The sequence below is a fragment of the Eleginops maclovinus genome, chromosome 11 (genome assembly GCF_036324505.1).
Source record: "Eleginops maclovinus isolate JMC-PN-2008 ecotype Puerto Natales chromosome 11, JC_Emac_rtc_rv5, whole genome shotgun sequence".
Lineage (NCBI taxonomy): Eukaryota > Metazoa > Chordata > Actinopteri > Perciformes > Eleginopidae > Eleginops > Eleginops maclovinus.
The window spans coordinates 19,503,890-19,516,658 of record NC_086359.1 but is presented as its reverse complement, the minus strand read 5'-3'; the positions used below and the strand labels follow the sequence as shown (position 1 = coordinate 19,516,658).

Sequence of the window (12,769 nt, the reverse complement as noted above, 5' to 3'; positions counted from 1 at the left end):
CTGAGACCCATCCACATGTTTTAATGTCCAAGAAATAAAGATTGGTTGGTAAATGCTCTCTTTGAAAACCCAATCAAAAATGCCTTAAGGTAAACAAGCAGATCGGTGGGTTGTAAATGCACCAATCTGCATTTACAGCGTTCAGCACGTCTTCCCTTCCTATTTAAACTGCACAGATGTACGCCACGAGTTCCACTCCCACTGGGGGCTACTTCAAACAGTTTGTAAAGTGACCACCAGGTGGTGCACAACCTTTAAATCTCCAAATGTGGTTTAATGTTTTTCAAGGTGATTATTAAAATGTATAAAAATGTCAGTAACATCCTGTGAAAGGTGCTTAAAAAGGCTCAACATGTTATAGATTATATATAGACGATGGTGTACTTGTGTGAGGATGTATATCAATGTCACATACTCAATAAATCAGCAATATCAAACAGTAACATGTTATGATGATTTTATTCCATTGTTTCCTGAGACAGTATCATCGACACAGACGGACACAAAGAGAGTGTTTTGGTAACTTTTATTTTACAAAAAAAAATGGGGGGAAAAGTTCACATTGACATTTAATCCTCAATATTACAGTATATTGAAATTCTTCTCAAAGGAAGTAAAATACAACATTTTTTATTTTTTATTTGAATCTTATATTAAAAATATCAAATAGTACTCATCTAGCCGTGCTTACAGTATTTTAAGATATGTCGCAGGCTTGATAGCAGAAAGGTGGGCTTTGTACAGAGCAGAGATGGAGAGGCCGTGCAGAGACAACCTACCTTTGTGTTACCCGGCCTGGTTTGATTGACAAGCTGAACATGCAATGAGGGCAACTACACAAATCAACTCTATCGATTACACCGGTGCAGTAAGACACTGCACTTGGAACAGGCTTGCAATGAAACTACGAGAGAAATAAAAAGCTGAGCGTTCCATTTGTTGTGTGTTTCCCCCACAACAACCCTCATGTCCCAGAGTGCCCTTTCTCCTCCACAAAGTGATCTGAAGTTAACTGGCAGACCTTATGTCCATCTTTTCAGTACAGCTTACCAACCATGGACATGGTGAATGAAACTAAAAATAACATCACTACCTGAATAAACTTCAAAAAACACACTCCTTTGAGCATTTCTCTAGTTGCACAGAACTGTACAGGCACACATATTATATATATTTAAAATAAATAGGGCTAATTTGGCCGAGACTCACTGGGGAGGGCAGCTCTCTCTCGTCTTGTCAGTACGGAGAGACGCGTCACCAGCCATTTATCAAGATGGCTTCCCAGCCACTTCTAAACCTCACAAGTTCTCATAGTCCCTTCAAATACACACTCACTCAAGTGCATCCACGTCGTCACTCACACACCCCCGGTCTTCTCCACCACATGCATCAGGCCAGAACGACAGGAAAAGGAAACGTAACAGAATTATCAAACAGGAAAATGCCAATTTTTTCTGTCATGCCCCTGAGCAAGGAAAAAGAAGCTGGAGGCGCCTGGAAAGTGCTCACTAGATGAAACCGCGTGATCCTGACCCCCTTTATGTTTCCCTGATGAGCTCCCAGAATGCCTTGCGGTCCTGGTGGCGGGAGGCGCTGAGGGCTTCACTCTCCTTACATTACAAACGTGACAAACAGATGACCGGGAATATCCATCACCACTTCCCTTTGGATCGGCTCCATCTCTTTGCAAGGACTGGGGAGAAGGTGGTTGGTTCAGGGGTGCACAGAGGAGGGATGTGTATGTGTGTTTGTGTGTGTGTGGGGTGGGGGGGTGTGGGGGGGGGGGGGGTGTTGTTCAGTTGTACTGCGTGGTGCGCTTCAGTTCCACAAACGAGATGGGAGCGTGCTGCAGGTAGTAGAGCAGCACCTGGACCTGAGGAGAGAGAGAACAACTCTTTATTCATTCCTAAATACTCCACATTCTCCTGGTTCTTCTACTCCATCCTGTGCTGCGTTCAAGGCAACTCAGAGGATGGGATTTTTTAACTGAACTGAGAGTTGCAGGTAAACATAAACAAACATCAAGGCTGACTGGGACAAAGTAATGTTCCTTTGGCAGCCACGCAGACAAGATAACTTTCAGAGACGGTTCCAATAACGAGCTACCTGATAACATTAGACTCATTTTTGACTCATTTCATGCTGAAGAGGTTTTATTGTATGATATTATTTACTATTTTAATTTGAATACAGACACGTGTATTTTTAGTTAATGGTTTACCATCTACAACGTTCACTTTTTGCTGTGTGAGGTCAGAGAACTGCTTCTCCAGGAAGTCACGGTGGATGGATCTTTGATTGACATTGCCCTTGAACACTGAGTTTGGACACAATGAAGTCCAGAATAGTCTGGATGCAGGGCTTTTGAAGTCTTCAAGATATCAATCTAACTGTCATTTATTACCTTCTTTTAATTGATGCTTCATGGGTGAGTACGCTTATCATTGAAGCACAGTTTCATCTCCAAAGTCACTTTGATCGGTGTCCTCTTACTTTCTTCTACAAAATAATGAACTGACAGTCATATCTTTCAATGCTTTTGAATCGTAATAAAGAACCCAATACAGAATACTTAAAAACTGAAAGACTTTTCCCTCTTTATGTGAATTATCAAGGATTATTATGGGTTTTGTTTCGGACTGGTAAGGACCATAGAACGTTTGTCTGCTTTGATGTTGGACTTCTGTCTCATTCAGCGCTTTGTAAGAAGTTTTTCTCTCTGGAGACTGTGATTTACATTTGGTAGTTGTAACCTGATGTCTGCTGGTAATGTTTAACACCCGTTTTCAGTCAAATGTCCCCCCTTGAACTGCTCCACAAATATCGCTTAATTCCCCCCCTCCATTATTTCTCATCCAATGAGAAGTATAAGTTTTGAGAAAACAGTTGAAATGTAAGGAATAAACATACAACTCTTTCAGTATAAAGCAAAGTGCTAGCAGTACTAGCACTTTAACGCAAAAAACTTTATTCTTCACATATTTACTTTTTTCCCAAAATGCTAAATCAATAAAACATTAACTTTTTACTGTATGCCTGGCCCTAATACTCGTTCCTATACATCTGGAACATTTAATTGATTTACTGTTTGTTTAATGCTGCTTGAATTAACACTTTGTATCTTACTCTGCTGAGAAGGTGTACTTAGCGAGTCATTGCTAATCTCTAAACATGTCCAGGAATCTCTTTTATTTATTTTCAGTTGGGTACTTTTATATTAACTTTACGGAGAATTCATCACGTCCCACTTGAGAATGTATTTAGGTGGCGGAAGCATCGTTCCTTGGTGTTTGACATGTTGTATACTCATATGATAAACAGTCAGAACTTTAAAGAAGGACCCCGCACACACTGAGCTTCACAGTAATGGAGAGGCGGGGCCTCCTGTGTGTGCATGCTGCCACATTTACGATGATTTACTCTAGTCGTGTTTATTCTGCCAAGAAAAGACATTTGTGCACAGGAAACTCATCTCTCAGTAGACATGAATGCATGGCCTGCAGCCTAAATACAGCTGGGAGAGCAAACCGCAGTGACAAGGATCAACGAGCGGCGTGGGAGGGAAATTCATCCGAAAAACATGTGCAGGAAACAAGGAAATCTGCATGTACACACCGGGTCACATCGACTCTGCACGGTTACACTTCTTTACTGATATGGATGAGTCTTAAAATTGCTACAATTTTGGAAAAGATCGACATTTTGAGGTGTCGTTGTGTACCTGTGCCATCACGTCATGTGACCAGATGTCAGAGGCTGAGGTGATGTGCTGAGCCTTTGCAATCTCGGACTCTGAGGGCCTGAGCAGAGTGGGGCCAAACACCGTGGCCAGGTTATGGAGGGACATCTTGTTGACGGGCTCCTTCTCCGCCACACTGCAAAAACAAACAGCAGCAGGCCCCGTCAGTCAGGGTGGAGGAACAAGGGAACACAGCCAGAGGGTTCCACTGTATGTCATGTCAACACATTTCACATAACCACTGAAGTTGATTAGATCTACTTAAACGCACATTATGTTATTTTCTGCCAATCAGGGTCTCTGAATCCAAACTTGGTGGTGTCCTGAAGTACATTCTCCCCATAGAGGAGACTGCCTAACAAAATCATCATATAATAATTGCCCTGATTGGAAAAGTCAAATTTATTCATGATAGCATTAAAAGAACAGCAATAAAGAGTCACTCCATGTTCATTAACCACAAAGCAAACTTTACCTTCATACATTTTGGTTAATCATTGTTCCACTACTTGTTCTTAGTTTCATGAGGATGTTTAAAGGGACAATATCTCACACTGCTCTTTAAGAGAAACACACCACCTGTTTCTGGTGAATACAAAACAAAAACTGTTCCCGCCCGGTCTCGAACGGTAGAGTTTAACTCTCTTAACTTTTACCATTCATTCTCTACAGTAGTCCTTAACACTACGGGTGCAATATATTTCCGGCCACAAATGGTATTGGGGGCGCTGTTTCCCCCTTTTCGTAGAAGAAAGGGAAACGTCGTTTTCAGTAACAGATAAGTAGAGATCGAGCAGCAGCAGCCCAAAGATTACAGTCTACTATTCGAACAATTTACGGAGTATTATCACGGAACTGCTGAACAAAGACATGCTATTTTTTTTTCTGTAAAAATGCAGCGTTTCCCATGTGTAAACCCTTTATATAAAGTAGGTTTAAGTGTTGTTGTCTGCTCGGTTTGTTGTTAGCTAAGGTACAGTAGATTTGCCTGTTAGCTTACTTTACTACACTAACATGTCTTTACAGTGTATGAACAGTTAACAGCAGTATTTGTATTACTTTTGAACATGTCAAACAGCTGTAAGCTGTGTCATTTTAAAACATCTTATTGTCTAACACTGTGTTTGCTGTAGTATTGAAATTCATCCATTTTTATTGATAATATTTTGCTACAGTACCACTTGAATTGTAAATTGTACTTATTACTGTACATTGCAAATAATTGATTACTACAGTATTTTGTCTATTTTATAGCCAGAGGGAGGTTTAATGCTTTCAAATAGAATATTACATTGCCAACCTATATAGAGCTTTATTTCCTTTCCTCTTAGATCTATATGTGTGTTTACAGGTTAATATAAATAAAACTACCATAATAATTTCAAATTAGTTTCTTATTTTCATAATCATTTAAAAGATTTTTCTCAGTTTTTTTGTTAAGATGTAGAACACTTTTTACTGAAATCATTATTATTTGTTTATTATTACTGCACTCTTAATGTGTTTAAGAATTCCAGAATTCATTTCTAACCTTTAAATCAGAAGGTCTTATATTATAATCCTAAAAGAAACACATGATCTTTCCAAACAACTGTGATTAAACTCTAACTTAAAAGGTTGTATGGGTAAATGTAGTTGTTGTGTATGATGTACACATGATGGAGCACCATTTTGACAACCAAATACTGAGAATTTTGAATGGGTCAGGAGGGATTCAAACCGTCGGTCTTTTGAGGAAGCTTTTGGCCAATAGAAAGTCTTCTATGGGTATACACGGGTCACCCGCGGGTGTTAGGCGAACGTGATAACCACTACACTACGGGAACTGGCTGACAGCTACCCCCCGCTGACCTGCCCGGCCCAGACGTGGCACTGATTTACAAATATTCAAAGCATTTATTGAGCAACCCACGCTTAAGGAAGATGTTTAACCTCAAGTGACCGTGCAAATATTGGAACAAGTGAGGAAAGACCAGGCAAAGTTTAAATGTGAGCAGAAGATCTGAGTACAGAGTTCACCTTTACACTGTTCTGTGATTGAGCCTGATCAAGTGAAGCGGACTGTGTTTATAACCTCAGGGGGGTGTTTTGTACAGAAATGTATTGTTAAAAATATGTGAATATACTCTGTAGGACTCAAAGGAATATGTCATTCTGACCAAAGCAGGAAGTTCCGCTCTATCTGACAGAGATTTGTGAGAAAAATGATGATTAGCTCAATGAGCCATTGTCTGTTGTCTGTTGTCTGTGTGTGTGTGTGTGTGTGTGTGTGTGTGTGTGTGTGTGTGTGTGTGTGTGTGTGTGTGTGTGTGTGTGTGTGTGTGTGTGTGTACCGTTTGAGGTGCTCCAGCAGAGGGAGGAAGGTCATGAGGTTCGGGTCTGGCAGGGAGCGCAGCAGGTGCATCATGCAGTTCTCCTTTGCTGCTGGGTCTGAGAGCGCTGCAGCGGGGGGAAAGAAGTCACATCCAATTACAGCAAGACAGCTCTTCAACGACAGCTCTTATCTCTTTTAACTGGGAAAATGTAACTCCCCACTGAAGACACAAACACGCAATGTATCTTGAGATTATTATTTATATTTTATTTGTTTATTATCTACTTTTTAAAATGTTCAAATGATTTGTAATGCCTTGTTTCATCGTGCTGCTGTGATGAAAATGTTTCCCAATTTGGGATCAATAAAGTTTATCTTATCTCAATACTACCTCTCTTATATGTTTGCACCGTTATACACCTAGTCAATTTCCTTGCATGTGAAAACTTGCTAAGAAATAAACCCAATTGTGATTCAGGGATAAAAGTCATACCTATGCCCTCCATGAAGGCGGGGTAGAGGCGGTCGGTGAGCAGCGGCTCCGGCAGCTCCCTGAAGTACAGCTTCAGTGTTCCTGCGATGGCGTTGATGTCCATGTCGCTCAGCATCACCAGGATATCTTTGGTATCTGCAGAGCGGAAACAAACCAGGAGCCATTGGAAAGAGAGCTACGGTATTAAAGCCGGACAATAAACACAGCTGCTGCTTCAGCAAGAGACATCCGTCAATAATCCAAGATGCAGACAGAGACGAATAACACGCACACAAAAAAAGAAGATTTTCCTGCAGCCGTGTGAGCATCACTGAGAGTCAGTTCCCACAACTCTCTCCTCTACACGGGGCTGGAGCAAAGGCCTCAATTGCAATGAAAAAACTTTGGGCTGCATCTTAAACTGTTTTATATACAACTATAATTTTCAATCACAGTCGAGTAAATGCACTATAACTTACTTATGATACATTTGCAACTTCATAATAAGTTGCTTCTATTTTAACTACCTATCAAAAGGCTTGGAGTCATTTTATTAAAAAGTAGCCAAAATTCATATCCAGCTTTTTAAGGTGGATATTTTGTTGTTTTCAATTCTCAACAGCTCAATATCTTTCATTTGTGGACTAAAAAGGACATCTTATGCTTTGGAAATACTGATTGGCATTTATATCACTTTTCTGTCATTTTATAGACCATAATACTCCTCAGTTAAAGAAGAAAAATGACAGACACCATTAGTTGTAGCTTTTAAATGTTATGTTACAATATGACAGGATGAATAATTCAATGCAGGTTTACAAGCTGTCAGCTTAGACATTGTCTTTCACTCTGTTCATCCCATTATCTTAAACAGTTTTTCTTTGTTTTTACCACCAATATGGACTTCTTATTTACTCCAAATTCTCATCAGTGAATCGTAGTAATATCGCTCATGGAAAAGAGTGTTGGACAGAGACAGGGAGAGGATTCCTACTGGTGTCAAACGCTGCTTTGAGGGCCTGGATGTCAGTGGCCACTCCTGAGATCCTGTAAATTCCCACTTCGTCGATCCCCCTCTTCTCCACCTCTTCAATGCACTGACGGACGATGTAAGGCACCTTGGAGCGCTCACGCCTGTCCACGGGAACAGCAGACAACAAAGTCAGATGATGTAAGCTACAGCAACAGCCTGTTTGAGTCAAATTAACTAAATATGACTTACTTTGTCACCACGTTGATTTTGACTCCAAACACCCCGCTCTGTTTTTTGGACGGCGTTCTCTTCAAGCTGAGATCCCGACTTGTAAACTTCATGGAGAACTCCACTTTGATCTGAGGATGAACAACAACACAGTTGAAGTAAAGTGCACTTCACTACGAAGCCAGAAATTATATATTTTTTTCTTTGTATGCAATGAAACAGAGAGGTTAAGACTTCGAAATGAAATATACAACATCTTCGAGCTAAACATCCAAACAACTGGATCTTATTATAAACATTACAACCAAACAGAATTTCTCCCTGGAGTTTTGTTTATATAGCTGACTAAATTCTACTTTCCAAAAATCGGTACATTTGAGGACACCAACACAAATTTCTGAATCTAATTCTCTCTTCCTGCAGGTGTGTAGGAAGTGTTGAATACAGACTGTTGGAAAACATTGTGCTGTCAGAAAAACGTACATAGGCTTTGCCAAACCCAATATATATCATACAATGTTTACACACATGTCATAATGTAAGCTAGTGTCTCACCCCGTTCATCTCTATGACGTCCATGTGCCAGTTCTTGGACTGCACTGTCTGAGGATCCAGCTGAAAGACACAACAGAGAAAGGAAGACATTAGGGTACTGTATGTGACAAAATAAGGCAAGCAAAATCATCATATAATAATTGTCACGATTGGAAAAGTCACATATTACATGATAGCAGTAAGAGAACAGCAATATAGAGTCACAGCATGTTCATTCACCACAAAGCAAACTGTTCCTGTACTGCATACATTTTGGTGAATAATTGTTCCACTACTTGTTCTTAGTTTCATGAGGATGTTTACAAGGACAATATCTCACACTGCTCTTTAAGAGAAACACACCACATGTTTCAGGTGAATACAAAACAAAAACTGTTCCCGCCCGGTCTCGAACCGGGGACCTTTCGCGTGTTAGGCGAACGTGATAACCACTACACTACGGGAACTGGCTGACAGGTAGGCCCAGCTGACCCGATTGACTGATCACCCACTGACAATTATTCAAAGCATGTATTGAGCAACCCTAGCTAAAGGAATGTGGTTAACCTCAAGTGACCGTGTGGGCAGAAGATCTTTGATACTGTGATTAATCCGCACTGAGTACAGAGTTCACCTTTACGCTGCTCCATTTGAAACCTGATCAAAATGAAGCTGTCCGTGTGGCCGTTGACAACAGCAGTCTCTCAGTCTGCTTTGGGAAAAACCACCCCACTTATGTTCCCCACATATCCCCTCAGCAGTCTCTCAGGGGCCCAACAAGAACTCTAAATCAGCCAAGACCCTTGGCCCACTTCACCGAACATTCCCAAACTCTGGATCTCACGTCCCATAATGCCTTCAGAGACATGGTAGACAGCGGTTTGTTGTTGATTTAGGTCTCCCGGAGTGTGTGAGTGCTGCGGGAGGCCACAGCAGCTAATGCCTTTTTTTATAGGCTGTTTGCTCTACACAGTTATGTCATTACAAACCATGCATCATAACGTGCTCAACTCACAGCAAATAACGACTGCTGGGTGAGCACGAGGGCAGCACATTTCTCTTATTGTTAGCATGAGGCTGCAACCATTAAAAGTTCTTAGTGAGAGTATTTCATTACCTCGTAAAAAGGCCATTTGGCATGGGTTTCACGCATTCCTATTATCGTTAAAGCCTGTTTTCCCAGCAGGGCTCAGGTTTGAGACAAGGGCCAGGTAATCATGCTGTCTTTACACAGCGAGGCGGCCAAAGAGCCAGGACTCACTGCTCACCCCTCCAGAACACAAAATGTTCCTCCCACCTATTTCCTCCTATTACTCTCTGCTAATTTCTGAAATAAAAAACCCTGATTAAAAATGAATGTACTGCATTGGGTTGTAAAAACAAAGAGGGCCCTTTACAGGCAGTGGTTACACTCATTGACCCCTCTCGAAACGGTATCCTCAACTGGACCCTTTTTTATTAAAAAAATACCTAGAGAGGAATTTGTTTCCCCTCCTTTTGCTTTCCTAGGAAATTAAACAGATTGACAGTTTGGCGGAAGAGTCCTCTACACAAGTCAAACTGATTTAGTTTATACCAAATATTACAGTCAGAATTAGGAACAAAATATTCCATGACAAGAGACTGCTTTTTACAGAAATGAATTGGGACTTAGCTGGATTGTGTCCAGTTGGCTGGTTTAATCAAAGTGGCAGGAGGTTTTAAGGTTTTATCCTGAGTGACAGCTGAGCCAGAGAGCTGGCAGGAAAGAACAGCAGGTACCAGAGCGGAGACTACATTGAGAAGCTAAGGAAATGCATGCAATGCCCCCCGAAAAAGCAACTTTTACTCATTGTATCAGTCTAAATCTGACTGAATGTAACAAAGTAGATAGAAAGAATGGACACCCACAAAAAGCAACCCAGCAAAGCTTTAGTTCCCTCTCATCCCTCTCAATTAAGCTGACATAATGTAATGACGGATTTTCTTAAATGCTTGAAGGGGATGCCAAACATCGCAATTTCGATAAAGGTCATAAAAGGATTTTTTTTAAAGAAATCGTATAGCTAATCAGGCTCAATACTCTCTTTGTAGTGCTGTGAAAACTCAAAGATATACGACTGAGAGGCCAGAACTGCAGCCTGGAGCAAATCGCAGAAATACTTCAAGTTTAACAAACCGTTGTACACGAGGATTTGTACGCATTCCAGTTAGTGTGCAAACCTAAAGCTTTTTCCTCACATCAAATGCAATAAATGTGTTTCTTTTGACTGAGGAAGACACGGCTGGTGTCCTCAAATAATGTTTGTTATTTCAAATCCAAGTAACTGGACTATATCAGTGATGCAATAAAATGAGTGTCTTTAGAAGACAAAGCCATTCACTATTTCACTTGCCCCAGTTATCAGGGAACTCTAAGCAGCTCACTTTGTATGTCTCTGACTGTTTACCAGGGTTGGAGCTCAGCTTGTTAGCCTGCTGCCCATTTACTTTCCTGACTCCACACACAAATCCTTATCACATGTGTCTTTGGTGTTTTTGATCATCCAAGTGCAACAGCAGGCATGTGGCTGCAGTGCAATATGGACCTCCTTTACAACCGTAGAGGGATATTATTATCTTTTTCTGAGTCTGGTTGTAGTTTCTATCAGTCAAGCAGGACAGATTATATCACAACCAGAGTTTTAACTTCAATTGAAGCAGCACAGAGAGCCAGGAAGTACTTGCAGCCTGTACTCTGCCCCCTGACTGATCAAGAGGACAGAACAAAGAAAATATGATAAGGCATGTCGCTCAGCTCCCACATGCTCTGTCTTTCTGAAAGACGAGGAGGAGAACAGGAAGTCAGTTCAGCTCTCTTTACATTAACATCTATCGAGGGTCTATTGTTTGAAAGAGTTTCCTGAAAAATTGGATAACTATAGAAATCAGAGGCTTGACCTGGTAACCCAGAATGTGCCATGAAAAGAGATACAACATTAAAGACCGACAGCAGCAACAGACTGACGCAGCGGGACAGTCAGAGGTCTGAATCTGAATCAGAAAACCATGCAAGCATAAGGTGTTACATTAACACGTTCAAACCTTGGGGACTTCGGTTGTATGATCAGATTAAAGTTGCCTTGTTTAAGGGGACCACGGCAGCCCCCAAGGATGTGAACTGGGACCTCTCGAGGTTCGCACTCCCTATTTTTGGGCTGATCAGGACTTGAACCGGCTATCCTCCCAAGATTCCCAAGCCAAGTCCCTACAGACTGAGCTTCCCCCGTCTTTATTATTGTTTATTACTCAGATTTAATCAGGTTGCACTTCAGTGTGCCGATTGCATTCTTGTTTGCATATTTATATATATGAAATATGAAATTCTTTGATTTGAAACTAGTGCTGATTATGTAGATCTAACACAAACAACTAATAAAAGTTAGTGTGTTCTGAAGCAATAAAATAAATGGTGCCAAACAGTCAGTTACTGAAGTGGTGTTTAAAGCCTTTAATGAGAAAATCCAAACACACGTAATAAGCCCAGTCTTGCTGTGCTTTAGTGCACGCTGGCAACAATAATCAAACACAACTTGATCTTTTGATATGCTAAATTGAAGAATTTCTGTTTAATTTGTCCTTTGTGTTTCATCGCAGTTTTCCAATACTGTTCTCTGGCTGATTAAATATTCATTCAGCTGCAGAAAGCTTTTTATACCTCCTTTAATTAGAACATATCTTAGAGTGCACGGTTTTAAAGCAGGATTACAGAAGTGTTTGTGCACTGATTGAGCCTTCCCCCCCCCAGTTACACATCAGGCTGCAGTTTCTTTGCTTCAGAGTACAAGCTGCATGACTATTTTTAGACAAATGAACTACATAGGCATGTGTTTATGTGTGCATCGGTGTTAGCCTCTTTACTCAGCAGCAGCTGATGTCACCATGGCCTTGTTGGGTCGGTTGCCATGTTGCCTTTGTCCCTCTCGTCCTTGTTTTAGCCAATCGTCAGGGTTTTCCGCCGGCAGAGGCTTGTGATTTGCACATAGTCTTGCTTCTCTGCAGGCAGTATGATTCTCTCATATGGCTTGTAAATAGCAAAACAACGAAGTATACTACACTTAGGCAACACCAACCTGCCTGCAGCCTGCACAGACACTCATGAGTTATCCTACACTTACAAGCAGTACAAAGGGTGAAATACCCTTAAATAAATGCTCTTAAATAAGGTTTTCATTCAGTAAATGATTTCCATTCCATAGTTGTTGCTATTTTGTGTGATGTTCAGTTTGAATTTACTAAGAAAAGATGGATATCAGCCTAAAAATGGATAGCTATGTTTTATGCAATAAAAAAACATATATGAAACACACGGGAACACTCTTCCTAACCCCCTTGCCTTCTGGGGACATTAAATAGGCCCTACCTTCCTAATATAAGTTATCTGTGACCTTTACAGCAAAGAGAATGCACTATTTGTATGTAACAGGATCAGATGTTTTATGTTACAGAGTGGACAAAGTAACCATAAAGTGAAATGTGTCTTGAAACAGG

General features: G+C 40.8%; 1 protein-coding gene and 1 non-coding gene across 2 annotated transcripts in view; both read right to left on the bottom strand.

Moving 5' to 3' along the window:
* Nucleotides 1-509: 509 nt before the first annotated feature.
* Nucleotides 510-12,769, bottom strand: part of abr (ABR activator of RhoGEF and GTPase) — a 133,835-nt gene continuing 121,575 nt past the window's right edge. Inside the window, 7 exon segments of the mRNA XM_063894530.1 lie at nucleotides 510-1,873; nucleotides 3,722-3,875; nucleotides 6,073-6,178; nucleotides 6,547-6,681; nucleotides 7,520-7,659; nucleotides 7,748-7,857; nucleotides 8,282-8,341. Of these exon segments, the coding sequence (XP_063750600.1) occupies nucleotides 1,796-1,873; nucleotides 3,722-3,875; nucleotides 6,073-6,178; nucleotides 6,547-6,681; nucleotides 7,520-7,659; nucleotides 7,748-7,857; nucleotides 8,282-8,341 (783 nt within the window). The 3' untranslated portion in view covers nucleotides 510-1,795.
* Nucleotides 8,655-8,727, bottom strand: trnav-aac (transfer RNA valine (anticodon AAC)). Its single transcript has one exon. It is a non-coding gene; the product is annotated as a tRNA-Val (tRNA).